At 35.1% G+C, this 14,759-nt stretch overlaps 1 protein-coding gene and 2 pseudogenes across 1 annotated transcript; all 3 read right to left on the bottom strand.

Annotated features, from left to right (window-relative positions):
- Positions 1-373: 373 nt before the first annotated feature.
- LOC125872475 (uncharacterized) lies at positions 374-1,824 on the bottom strand (annotated as a pseudogene).
- Positions 1,825-6,392: 4,568 nt separating this feature from the next.
- LOC125872474 (subtilisin-like protease) lies at positions 6,393-8,677 on the bottom strand (annotated as a pseudogene).
- Positions 8,678-13,098: 4,421 nt separating this feature from the next.
- On the bottom strand, positions 13,099-13,704 carry LOC125872470 (uncharacterized). Its single transcript, XM_049553205.1, has one exon. The coding sequence runs from the start codon at positions 13,702-13,704 to the stop codon at positions 13,099-13,101; it is 606 nt and encodes a 201-aa protein (XP_049409162.1).
- Positions 13,705-14,759: the final 1,055 nt, after the last annotated feature.

The raw sequence follows: 14,759 nt of genomic DNA, 5'->3' as shown, positions 1-14,759 counted from the left end.
TAAGAACATAGGTATAATGGAGATAGTATCAATTTCACCCATCACTTACTGTTACTAGTTATTATATATATAACTAACAATATGCATCATAACGTTCTTATATTATCAGTATGGATTTTTGTATAATCATTGACATAGAAGGATCCCTTACGATAAATCCTCAGTACAAGTCAAAAGACTTTTGAAAATATTGGATGGTTTAATTGAAGATGTTCAATCTCCGGTTTTTAAATTTTTTTGATTATGACATGATTTTCATATTCTGTTTGTATTCTCAGTTCCTGCAGTGAAGTAATAAGAACTTTTCTTCCAAGCTCAGATACATGATGATATAGTTAAGGTTAGTTATGACAAATTATACCAAGGTATGAATAATACTTAAAAGAAAGACAAGATTGAAACTAATATCCATATGTAGATGGACAAACAAAACAAGTCTGCAACGCAAAAAGGAGTAAAGCTTACAGACATCATTCCACATAACAACTTAGGAAACTAAAGCAAAAGACACCATCTAGCAGACCGGAACAAACTATGGAAGTTCCATTCTCAAAACAGGGGAACATCATGGAAGGCATTTATTCATTTATGCTGTCCATGAAGACACTGGTCAAGACATTCTTGGACTGCAGCGAAGTCTTCAGCATCTTCAAAGCCTGACAAAACACGAAACAAGTACAATAAAAGGAAGACGTCAATACTAAAACTTTATCGCATCTGTTTGATCATAGATTTTGAAGATGAAACATGAAATCGTAATTTTTGAGATTTAAAGATGGAACATGCATTTTGATTGGAAAAATTTTGCACTTTGTGAGTGAAATTAGAGCTAATTATAGGGGAGCATGAAAACAATTGGAGATAAATTTCAAATATGTGACAAAACAGTCGCAGCCTATGCTACGGTATAAGAAATTAAAATCATACTGAAAGTGCAAAATTCTATAGCTATTATCAACGAAAGTTGTGGACTAAACAAGGCATAAAGTTGATATACCTCATCCATTCCCAGAGTAACAACTTTCTCTTTGAGCAAAGTGATACTAGACATGCATAGGCTTCACAACCAAATCATCCAACACCATATAAGTTACAACCCCTTTAACCAAACCTCCATTGGATGCTACCACATTATTCCCTGCGGCAGGTTTGACATAGTTCCAGTTGTGAGCTCATAGATCCATAACACGAAGGACAAATAGCTCGAGGGTCCTCAGCCACATAACTACGGTGACTAGAACATGTATACAACTGTTTTACAGTTGGAGAGTTAGTGAGGGACAATAGAGGGACTGAAGCAGCGCCTTGTGCTGATTTTGGTTTCAAGAGGATGTCCTTATCCTGATTCGGTTGAATGTGATAGAGAATTTAGAAGGAGAAAAACAAAGAATACGTAAGAAGAGAAAGGAATTTGCTGGAGAACTTGGTCATTTTATTCATGACTTCAAGCCTATATATAGGCAAATACTTAACAGATAATCCATTTAAACAGGACACATATCAGTCCTATCTAATTCCTAAAAATCAAAACAACTTGCAAACTGCTGCAATTAAAAAGAATTAAAACTCCTAAAGACTAGGTCAACTGCCAACAAAAAACTACGACTAAACTTTCAACAGAATGTACAGATTCTCAAGGCTCTCATACAAGTTTCCCAAACATCCAACCATTTCTTTAGTAGATAGAAGCCTAATGACACTGCCTATTGGCAAGGCCAGAATGTGAAATAAGAAATCAACGCATTCTTTGCCTGCCTCAGCGAACATAACTCTTTTCTTCTTCGTCTCTATTAGAAGTTTCATTGTCACACTGGACTCTGTCATATTTGAAGCAATTGCTCCAGTAAATTACTCAACTTGTAAGAAACAATGAGCTAGTTTGCTCAACTTATAAAAGAGCAGTTTGAGCAAAGCGATTATTAGCAGAGAAATGATTAATGAAAAGAAGGTTGCCGTCAGATGGTGCGTGGTTGAGAGTGGTTCAGGCGGCGATTTGATAGACGTGACGGGAACGGAGGCATGACTTTCAATTTTTTATTTTTATTTAGTTCGGAGACCATTAAATTATATAACTAAGCTAACATTTAAAATGCGATATTAAATAGAATAATCCATAAATTTAAAATTTAATCTATCTAATATATTGTTTGGTTATTTTATTTAATTTAATCCATGAATTGTTTATACAACATAGTTCATATGTGGTCTTATTTTATACTTAGAAAATGGAGGGATGACTAATCAAAATAAAACCTCTAAATGACTAAACTACCCCCTTATTCGTTTTCCTGGATTTCTATTGTAATTTGATTTTCTTCTTATTTATATTAAAATGACTTTACATATTCTTTTTAATTCTCCAAATTCGCTTAGTGTAATTTAATGATTTCACTAATATTTTTTTCTGCATTTTTTTAATTTTTTTTTATTCAATGTAGTTCGTCGATAAACCACTTGAACTATTTATTTATTTTAATAAACTTTACGTATTGAACAAATTAAGTAGTTTTAAATCTATGTTAAATTTGACATATATTTTACCAACAAAAAATTTGAAGTACACCGTGTCATCAAGGATCTCCTTAGTAGTATGTCACACCTCAAAATTAATCAAATTATATCAGTCAATCTATCATATTAATTTTACGGAAAATATAATTGACAAGACAATTTTTTGGCACGAAAAGACACGAGCAACAAAAATCAGGTATTTTCGTAATTTCAGTGAAAAGTTAAGGGCATTTGGGTAAATTCATTTATTTCGTGTACCTAAATTACCTCAAAAGTAAAACCACAACTGTTTAAAACTTAAACCACTTCTGAAAAATCCAAGTTGTAATTATTGTTTATTTCACACTGTCCAAGAAATTTTTATTTAATTTCATACTTTATTGAGCTTTTTCGTTTTTTAGGTAAGGTTTACTTCTATTTCTACCAAGTTTGGGTCTCCATATGTTGTCATTTTAAATAGTATTTTTTTGTTTCCTTTTCGTTCATAATTTTAATTTGGAATAATAAATCAACGACAAATCCGAGTTGATTAAACTACCTTTGTTCAAATATATTTGTTTTTTGTCAATTTTTTTCTTCATTCACAAGAACTCTATATTTAAATATATCAATCTTCTATATATTGTAGTTGGCAAGAATGTGCAAATTTGACCATTTGACTTAGTGGTAGTTTATACCGTAAATACAAATGGTTGAACATTGAAATATTCCAATGAAGAGTGAAATTAAGCTACAAAAGTATTGTGGAATCATGCTATTTAAAGAACTATATATACTTCTGTTATAAATCCAACAACAAAACAAATTCTTGATCAACAAATTAAAATAAGAACGGATGAGAGTGAAGATTGAAGTTGAAGGAGATAAAAAGAGTAAAGTAAGAGAGAGAGAGTAAATAATTATTAAAATTGTCAAAGGTGGTTTTCTTTTTTGGAGGGAAATACAAGCGGTTTTGGAGCCAAAGGGACATTTTCGTTATTTACCTGTGTCTTGGCAATTTGTGCCAAAATTCTGTCTTGCCAATTAGTAGTACTCTTAATTTTATTATTACTATTTCGTTTTCTTTCTTATTTTTGGAATATATTTTTGGATTAATATTTACATGTCATATATGTCACCTTACTTAATTCATTTCTTTTGTTGGAACATATTTTTAGATTTATATATATATTAGTCAATCTCTCATATTAATTTTACTATTACTATTTCATTTTTTTCTTATTTTCGGAATATATTTTCGGATTAATGCTTACATGTCATATATGTCACCTTACTTAATTCATGTCTTTAGTTAGAACGTATTTTCATATTTCAAATCAAATTGCATTATACTTCATGTGGATGTATAACAATATATATGTGGTTTTAAAAAATATTATGTATTAATTGATACGAGATGCACGTAAGATGTACAAAATGCACATATAATGCACGAGATGTACGTGCAATACACGCTGATACAATGTCACATCTATCACCTTACATAATTCATTTCTTTTGTTAGAACGTATTTTCAGATTTCTTAATCAAATAGCATTATACTTCACGTGAATGTATAACAATATATATGTGGTTTTAAAAAATATTATGTATTAATTGATACGAGATACACGTAAGATGTACAAAATGCACATATAACACACGAGATGTACGTGCAATGCACACTGATACAATGTCATATATATCGCCTTACTTAATTCATTTCTTTTGTTAGAACGTATTTTCAGATTTCTCATTGTACTTCACGTGAATGTATAACAATATATATATGGTTTAAAAAAAATATTATGTATTACTTGATACAAGATGCACGTAAGATGTATAAGATGCACATATAAAGCACGAGATGTATGTGCAATGCACGTTAATTTTTTTGTGGCGTTGTTGAGATGAAACCATTTTTCTTTTCCATTTCTTTCACTTCATCCGATGATAATCTGGCTGAAAAGCCAGAAGCCACATGACGGTAAGAGTGCATAATTCATGACTATTGAATGAAGAGCAACTCCATAGGAAGGATTTTTCCATTTTGACCAAATTTTCTGACCAAAAGAAGTTTTTCCATGATCATTTAGATTATGATGCTCTTTTACCTTCACTATTCATACCCAAAGATTTTATTTGCATAATACATCTTTCATTCTTTTAATCACGCGATAAATTTTAAAAAATAGTTTTATATATATATAAATATTATATTATCAATTAATTAACATATCTCATATGTTTGATTAAGTTTCATTTAATAACTTTATTTTTACATAATAAATTTTTTATTTTGTTTTACGTTTATGTATTATTATTTTAGGTATTATTTTGCAGAATTAGAATAAAAGAAAAAGGTAACAACAATACTTTTGTAAGATTAGAAAAAGAGAGAAAAAAAAAATAACAATTAAAGATTTCAACCCTTCAAAAAAATGTATAATATTGATTGAAAATTTGATTATGAACATTAATTCAATAAAAATAAAGATTTAATTTATTTTTTGTAATAGATGCTTAAACTAGTTTCTTCTATAAAATAATTTAAATATTAAAAGTACATTGATACTTGTCCTTAATCGTAATTTGACTCTCAAAATATTTTTTGAAAAAAATTAGTCAAACACAGTTTGCTTATAAAAAACACTTTTCAAATGAATTAGTCAAACACAAATTGCTTTTTAAAAATACTTTTCTAAAAAACTATTTTAACAAAGTACTTATGAATATAAGCAATTTTTAACAGAAATGCCAAATAGACTCTTTGACCGATTTGAAAAACCATCTTGAGATAAAACCTCGAAATAATTAGGTGTTGTTACTTAATTTGACTTGTTTATTTGGACAAGAAAAGGGTAAAACTTGATAGCAATTACACATCTAATCACCGAAAGAATTTAATGTTTACTTCTTTTTCAAATTTTATTTTCTTAAGAAAGACGTTTTCTTCTGTTTCTTTCCTCTTCTCAAATTTCTATATCATAATGAAGTCATTTTATTGTTCCATTATTGGTATTTGAGGAATGAATTGACTAGGGTAAGTTCCAATTTAGTTACTAGGCTAAAACTGACCAAAACCACGTAATTTAGGGGTTAAACGACATAATTTAAGGATCCAACACATAGGGAAAAGACCAAATGATCCCTGACTTAAAAATTGTCGGGGGTCACCGATGGACCGTGGATGGACCGACGGTCCGTTCTGGTCGGCCGTCGTTCGCGACTGGGAGTTGTAGAGGGGGGGTCTGACCTACGACCCTGGGCCATGAACCGTGGTCTAACCTACGGTCCCAGGTCCTGGCGTAGGCTAATCCTTAGCGGAAATTTTCTGGGTTTCTGGGATGGGGCTGCAGGTGGCCAATCCACGGACCCCACCTGCGGTTCGTGGGTTGTACCTGCAACTTTTGGAAATCTACTGGTTGGTTTTTTTTTGGATACGGGGTGTTACAAAAACATTGCAAAGGCAATAATAGTCGAGGTGCATTTTATCTCATGACTTCGGCTGCTGCAACTTATCACATCTGGGCAGAGAGAAATGCAAGGATTTTTCAGCATAACAAGTAAACTCTCTGTGCTATTGTTAGATTACTTATACAGGAAATAGCTAGTTTAGTGCCAAAACTGGCTGATTATATGCATCATCTCAATTTTTGCCCACCAGTAGTGTAGAAGGATAGTAGTCACGAAACGTGTTAGAAGCATCACTCGGGTGTTTTCTAGAGCACGCTGTTTTTTATTTTGGCTTGAGCTGTAATTATTCAATTGTTAATAAATAAATGCTTGTTTACCAGAAAAAAAGAAGAAGAAGAAGAATTACTTCTAACAGAGAGCTATCAAAGTTTAATAACATTATTAAAGAGAAATTTTAAACTGATTACATTAACTTTCCAAGATAACTAAAATACAATGAAATAAAACAAACAATGTGCCAGGAAAGTACAAAGCCAAAGTGAGCTTCTAATGACTTCTGTTGAAAAATTATTGTTCCCGGTGTTAGACAACAATAACTTGATAGAAATCGGACTCCTAACAACATGATTATCGGAAATCCATGATATCGACCCTTCAACAAAATGTCCAGAAATTTCACCCGTTCGGGTGAAGGATATCATATATGTGGCTTGTTGGTTCACCTCGGTGAAGACAAGTTTGGTAGGCTCAACCAATGTATGAACGCCTGGAATCTGAGTGATGCTAACAAAATAAGTGGTGTTTCCATCACCAACATTTGTAACTATCCTTGTATATTTTTGTATCTCTGCTCCAAGTATAATGGAGTAAGAAGGATAGTTTAACTCTGCTTCAGATATACTTGATATCAACGAGCAATTCACAATTTGATGCGCAATGAACCCAATCTCCATGTTTGTGTAGCCTAGGCCACACAAATATTGAGTGTAGTTCATTGGGTTGATATCATATATTTGCCCCGGATTACTTGCTTTTGATGGATTAACGTGGCCAGAACCAATAGTAAGCCTATCAGCAAGAAATTCCCTTTCATCAAGGATGGGTTGACCCTCGTGGCTGGATTGATCAGCTGTAGTCATAATTGCAGATTTAATTGCAGCTGGAGACCAATCTGGATGTTCAATTTTGAGCAGAGCCACAATACCGCTTAGGTGGGGGCAAGACATTGAGGTGCCAGACATGATGTTGAAGGTAGAATTTATGTCCTCCAATGAGAAAGGCCATGCAGCAAGAATATTTAATCCAGGGCCGATAATGTCAAGCTTTAGTATGCCTGGGCTTAGTTTGTTTGGGCCCCTGGACGAAAAAGCTACTATAGATGGTGCATCGTTAAAACCCATCTTTATTCCTTTGAAATCGATACTTGCCCTGGCCGTGAAGGATGATTTAATATACGCCTTAATCTTTTCCCCATCAGCAAAACTTAAAATCGTTGCCGAAAGGACATGAGCAATTTCAAGAATTGTATCGCCAAAGACATTTGTATTGACAAGAATCATGGCGACGCCCCCCGCGTCTTTATCGCTTGGCCATGATAATTTATAAGTGTGTTGTTACTATCACAAATCACAATTTTTCCCTCGACCTGAGCGGATTTTAGTGCTCCTGGTTCACATTGGGCAGTCTTCTAACTGTATACCACTGGAAATAAGGTAAGAGGAAAGTTTTTAAATTGGAAAAGTGATTGACCATCATATGATTCCCCGTTTCCTAGCATGGTTGTGGCTATTATGTTTTTATCATGTGTGCTGGCACCAACTGTGAGAGTCCAAGGTGCCTCATTAAACAACGTAGCACGGCATGGACCATTGTTACCCGCAGATGTGATCACGGAAATACCATTCTGCATTGCAACAAAAGAACCAACAGCAGTGTAGTCATCATAAAAGCTTTTGTAAGGTCCTCCAATGGAGATTGAGATAATGTCTACACCATCATCAATCGCGGCATCAATCGCAGCCAATATGGCATCGTTTGGACAGCCGTACAGTGCACACACCTTGTACATAGCAATATGGGCAAGAGGGGCCATGCCAGCTGATCTGCCATTGGCATTGCCAAATACATTTGCCTCATCAACAAAGTTTCCGGCAGCCGTGCTTGAAGTATGTGTGCCGTGACCTTCCTGATCAAATGGTGGGTCAGTAGAGCCATCCAGAAAATTCCTTGCACCAATGAGCTTATTGTTGCAAGTTACAGTTCCACTAAACTCGCACTTTCCTTTCCATTTAGCTGGTGGAGGCGGCATATTGTTATCGTGGAAAGAAGGATGGCTTGGTGTAATCCCGGTGTCTAGAACCCCGATAATTACACCCCTTCCGTAATTGGATTCTTCCCAGACACCAAAATGTTGTTGCAACCCCAAAAAATCAGGAGTATGCGTGGTGTGCAATGCCAACATTTTTTGTGGCGTTGCTGAGATGAATCCGTTTTTCTTTTCCATTTCTTTCACTTCGTCTGATGATAATCTAGCTGAAAAGCCAGATGCCACGTGACGGTAAGAATGAATGATTCGTGAGGGTTGATCATCCTCAGAATGAAGAGCAACTCTCGATAGGAAGGACCGGTAGTAGCTCTCGAAGTTAATGTTATCTTCGGGCAAACTTACATGAATTATGTAAGTTTGCAAATCATTTTCAGCATTATTGGGATGGAAACTCAGCCAAAGAGTAGAAGTAAATATGAAAATAGAAGCTAGCAATGGATGCATGTTTACAATATATGTTAGTTTACTACAAGAATTTGAAATACAGAAAGGCTTGGTGATATTAGATGAGTGGCGTTTCAGTGTATCTTCTCTGTTGATATCTTCTATATATAGAGTTTGTTACAGATATAACCATAAATTATGCATGCATGTGATTTGCTTAAGAATAGTGTAGTAGTAATTAATTAAAGGCTACTAATATAACTATTAAAAGAGTGTAGACATATATAGCTAACAATTATTTCTAGTATATCGTTTCCTTTTTTTTCATCTTCTTCTCTATCAGTAAATAAAAATTAATCGACTAAGCAAAATGTGTCAATATTTCATTTCTGCAATTTTAGATATATGAGTTTTCACCTTTTATTTTCTTTGCAAGATTCTCATACTAATTATATATGTGTTTAAAAATTTTTGTGANGTTGTGAGTTGGTGGAGATGTGCTGAAGTACAACCAGTCCTTGTTGGATCTTATCCCTAACAAAATGGCAATCCACTTCTATATGCTTTGTCCTCTCATGGAATACTGGATTTTTTGCAATATGAACTGCTGCCTGGCTATCACAAAACACACGTATAGGGGGACAATCCACTGTCAATTCAACAAATAATCTCTCAAACCATACCAACTCTCCCACCACTTGTCTCACAGCTCTATATTCTGCTTCAGCTGATGATAAGGACACTGTAGCCTGTTTCTTGGACTTCCAACTAATGGGACTATCACCCATAAGGACCAGGTACCCACTGACTGATTTTCTAGAGTCAGGGCAAGCTGCCCAGTCTGAATCACAATAAGCGCTGACAGTAAAATCAGGTGTGGTTGAGATAAAAATTCCTAATGTAGGATCTTGCTTTAGATATCTAAGGACGTGATAAGCAACCTTCAAGTGTGGTTCCCTGGGTGTCTGCATGAATTGAGTGAGATGTTGAACACTATAAGCTATATCCATCCTAGTGTTTGTGAGGAAATTAAGCTTTCCTACCAGTTTTCTATAGTGAGTGGTATCAGACAGTAACTTGCCATCTGTAGCTTTAAGCTTTTCAGTAGAATCAAGAGGGGATGAAACAACTTTGCAGTTCATGAAGTCATGCTCTTTTAGCAAGTCAGTAGTGAATTTCCTTTGGGAAATCAGGACACCATCTTGCCTGTATAGTATTTCCAGTCCCAGAAAATAGTGTAGTTTACCAAGGTCTTTTATCTTAAACTGATCATGCAAAAAGGCCTTCAATGAAGTAATTTCCTCTAAATCAGTACCTGTTAAGATCACATCATCAACATAGACAGCAACAAATACTAAGGAACACCCCTTCCTTTTATAAAATAGTGAATAGTCACTGTTTGAATGTGTGTATCCCTTGGAACAAAGATTGCTTGCTAGTTTGTCATACCATTGCCTGCTTGCTTGCTTCAGGCCATAAAGGGACTTTTTAAGTCTACAAACCATGTTGGCATTGTCCACCAGCAGGCCTTGTGGCAATTCCATGTACACCTCCTCATGCAAATCACCATGTAAAAAAGCATTGTTTACATCCAACTGGTACATGTCCCAGCCTCTCTTCACAGCCAAAGAAACCAAGGTTCTAACAGTGGTCATCTTGACTACAGGTGAGAAAGTCTCAGTGTAGTCTATCCCAGCTTGTTGAGTGTATCCCTTGACTACTAATCGAGCCTTGAATCTTTCCACACTCTCATCTGCCTTGTATTTAATTTTATATACCCACTTGCATCCAATGGGCTTCTTATCCTTAGGTAATGGAACCAGCTCCTATGTGTCATTTGTGTATAAGGCTTCAAACTCTTGTGTCATTGCCATTTGCCAGGCAGGATTCAGGATTGCTTCTTCATAAGAACCAGGTTCACATTCATGTGAGATGGTCTTCACTAACTGCTGGCTATTAGAACACAAGGTAGTAAAGCATACATGGTCGTGGTTTGAAATAAAAGAAGTTAGGGAATGGTGTGGATCAGGAGTATTTGAGACATGTGTAGGGGTATGTAATTTGGGCAAATTGTAGTTGTATTCTTTCAAATAGTTGGGGATGTGAATGGACCTAGTGGTTCGCCTAGGCGCAAGTATTGATGGTGCATCAGTGGGGACAGAAGTAAGAGGATTGGGCAAGGATGAGGACTGGGTAGTGGTGGTGGTGTCTTGGTTAGGAACAGGTTCAGGATGATTATTAGCAATTTCAGGAGATACATATGTTTCCAGCAAGTCATCATTAGCAAAAATACTCATTTGACTAGGTATAGAAGACAATTTAGCAGGATGGATAAGCAACTTTAAGACAGAATCAAAACTAGAACCTTTAGGAGCAACAACAAAAGGAAAAATAGCCTCATGAAAAAGAACATCTCTAGATACATGAACTCTTTTGGTAGCTAAGTCTAGTACCTTGTAGCCTTTAGTGTTGAAAAGGTATCCAACAAAGATGTGAGGTGCTGCCCTAGGTTCAAATTTATCCTTATGAGTTTTCAAAGTGGTGGGAAAACAAAGACATCCAAAACTCCTAAGGTGAGAATAAGTAGGCTTTCTTTTGTCCAACAACTCGTATGGTGACTTATTGTTCAGTATTTTTGTAGGTAGTCTGTTAATGATGTAGGTAGCAGTTAGGACACACTCTCTCCAATATCTCATGGGAATTTGTGATTGATAAAGAAGTGCTCTTGCTGTCTCCAAAAGATATTTGTGTTTCCTTTCTACGACACCATTCTGTTGAGGAGTATAAGGACATGATCTTTGGTGTATTATTCCTTTTTCTTGAAAAAAACTGGTTGCCTCACCACTTGTAAATTCTAGACCATTATCAGATCTAATGGTTTTCAACTTGGTTTGAAATTGGTTTTCGATGAGAGATACAAAAGCCTTCACAACTTGCAGTGCATTACTCTTGCACCTAATCAGTTGTGTCTAAGTTGATCTACTATGATCATCTACCATTGTCAAAAAATAATTGTATCCATCATGTGTAGGTACATGATAAGGCCCCTATAGATCAATGTGTAATAGCTCAAAAGGCTCTCTAGTGGTGGTAGAGCTTTCTTGGAAAGACATTCTAGCTTGTCTTGCCATAGGGCATATGGTACATGTAAAAGGTTGTCTGGCAGAAAAACTTATTGGTATGGTAGAGATACTTTCATTTTTATAAAAGGAACATGTCCTAATCTAGCATGCCACAAGAGTTCAGCATCATGAGTATGAGATGTAGGTAAAAAATTAGCAGAAGGAGAAACGGGAATATCAGTAAGACAAGGACAATCAACAATTGAACAAGCTTCTTTATTGATCTTGTGAGAGTATTTTACAAAGGGAGATGGGAAAAAAGAAGCTTGACTGGTACAATGAGAAGGACAACTAGCAACATGGGATGAAACATTACCAACAGGAGGTGCATGACAATTATGGCACTTGAGACATAGGAAGTATAGGCCATTTTTAGCTTTACCAATCTCCAGAGGGCTCTTCAGAGAAGGGCCCTGCAGTGAACAAGAAAAGTTATTAAAACTGACTGTCCCTTTAAGTTGTAGGGCCAAACAATGAACAGATATTAAATTGAATTTAAAACTAGGTACAAACAGTACATTGCAGATGGTTAAAGCTGGATTCAAACAAGTATCTCCACTTTCAATTACTTTAACTTTGTATCCATTAGGTAAGGTAATTAAGAAAGGGTAAGGTAGTGGTCTAATGTTTTAAAGAATGGTTTTGTTGTAGGTCATGTGATGTGATGCACCAGAATCTATGATCTAAGAACCAGCAGTTAGTTTAGTACACCTTCAAGATAGATCACCTATTTCAGTTATAGAAGAGTAGCAAGCAAGTATACCTGCTAAGTTCACAGCTCCACTCATCATATTGTCTGGATCGACGAAGTTAGAATTCCCATTTCCAATCTGCAGAGTTCCCAAAAGATTCAGTAGCTGTTCATATTGGACTTTAGACAAGTTCAAAGGCATTTGCTTCTTCAGTGCAGGATCCTCCTCATTCTGGTGCCCGTGCCCATTCATCTCAGAAGCACATACATTTCCTGCTGATCCGGATCCCTTCCCCTTTGGAAACCTTGAGTTGGGTGGGTATCCATGAAGTTTGTAACACCTATCCTTTGTGTGTCCTGATCTCTTGCAGTACTCACAAAATAAAGAGGACCTGGTAGTGTTAGAGTTACCCCTAAACACATTGTTATTGTTGAAGTTCCTAGAGTTTCCACCCCCCCTACTGGAACTATAGTTAGTTTTAAAATCTTTGAGTGCTGCACTATTGCTAGACTGGCTATAGGCATTCGATGAGGTAGAGTCAAGAACCGTGTGATTGTTAGGCTTCACTTCCCTTTGCTTCTCCTCTTGGGATAAGATGGCAAAAGCTTGTGCCATACTTGGAAGTGTACTCATCATAAGGATATTGCCTCTGATGGATGTATACATCTCATTTAAACCCATTAATAAGTGTATGAGTCTCCTGTCCTGTTTTGGTCTTACCACCACAAATGCACACACATGTACACTGAGAATTGACATCTATAGTGCTTATTTCTTCCCACAACTTCTTCATTCTTGTATAATAGCCAGTAATGTCTAGAGGACCTTGAACAAGGTCATTTATCTCCTTCTGTAGCTGATATAGTTTGCATCCATTGGTTTGATCATACCTTTCTTCCAATTCTGCCCAAAGCTCATGAGCATTGTTTACATACTGCAGACTGTCACGTAGATCAAGAGACAATGAATTCAGGATCCAAGAAGTTACCATATCATCACATCTTTCCCATTGTAGAAAACTAGGATCAGTAGGAGCAGGTCGTACAAGTGTTCCATTGATGAATCCTGTTTTGCTTTTCACTGATAGAGCTCTAAGTACAACTCTTCTCCAAGATCTGTAACCTGTACTATCAAAAACTGCAGGCAATAGAGAAGATCCAGCACTTTCTGATGGATGCAAGTAAAGAGGACTGGCAAAATCTATTCGAACTGATGTGGGATCAGCATGAAGATGAGAAGAACTCGAATTAGCTTCAGCTTGGAGATCAACCATATTGAGAGTCGTGAAGAGATTCAATCACTCGACAATCAACCAATAACAACACAAAGACAAATACAGATCCAATCGTGACAATCAACCAAGAACAAAATGAATCCTCCAGATAACAGAGAAAAACAGATGAAGATCGGAAATGACAGAGAGAAAAAAAACCTCACGAATTGGATTAGATGCGGAAGAGAATTTGTAAGCAATCTCTGTGCTCTGATACCATGATAAAATCAGCAACACAAGCTGAAGAAAAACTCCATTAACGAAAACTTAACCTCACATAGAAGAAGCTAAAACTGGAGAGAAGAATAGCATGAAGCCATCTATTTTTGAATGAATGAAATCAGTCTTTACAAAGTGTTACATATATACAAAACTTCAATTGGAACAATCTTAGAAGGATCAGTCTAACTAACTTGATTTCCTATTTTGTAACCCATCTAACTAATTTCTAACTAATTATAACAAACTAAAATACTTTAACTGCATAATCTCTGTTGCGTCATAATTTTCCTATCTCTAGAAAAATCACTTTTTGAAATGTTCTAAGTATAAAACAATTTGAGAAAAATACTTAGAAAAGAGTCGCCACTTAATTTTTTAAAGAAATTAAGAAAACTTATAATTCTCAAAGATTTAAACAGAAAAAATCATTTGAAAATAACAAAGAAGGTTCGGGGTTCAATTTACACTTCGAGAAGGGTTTAAGCATTCGAAGTGTCCGCTAACATGCGGTTGACCTGTGACTTGACTAAAATATATTTTGACTATTTTTTAGAAAAGGTGATTTAACATAAGAAGAATAACTTACAATATTTGGTTAATCTTTTTTTTTTTTTAAAATAAAAATAAATGACATATTTTATTTTTAGAGAAAAGGGATTCAAAATGAAACATTTGAATTAAATTGCAAATGATTAGAATATTAATAAAACTAGATTAATTAGAATTTATTTGATTCATTTTAAAATAATAATTTAAACCAATTTGATAAATTAAAGCATGAAAATCATTTTTAAATTAATTGACTAACCATTTTTTAGAAAATGACTAAGTGT

This window comes from Solanum stenotomum, chromosome 8 (genome assembly GCF_019186545.1).
Source record: "Solanum stenotomum isolate F172 chromosome 8, ASM1918654v1, whole genome shotgun sequence".
NCBI classification, from domain to species: Eukaryota; Viridiplantae; Streptophyta; class Magnoliopsida; order Solanales; family Solanaceae; genus Solanum; species Solanum stenotomum.
Note: the sequence above shows the minus strand (reverse complement) of the source record. Positions and strands in the feature narration are given on the sequence as shown.

What these genes read in the sequence shown, in the direction of transcription:
- LOC125872470 (XM_049553205.1), bottom strand. Translation starts at nt 13,704, where the DNA reads ATGGTTGATCTCCAAGCTGAAGCTAATTCGAGTTCTTCTCATCTTCAT.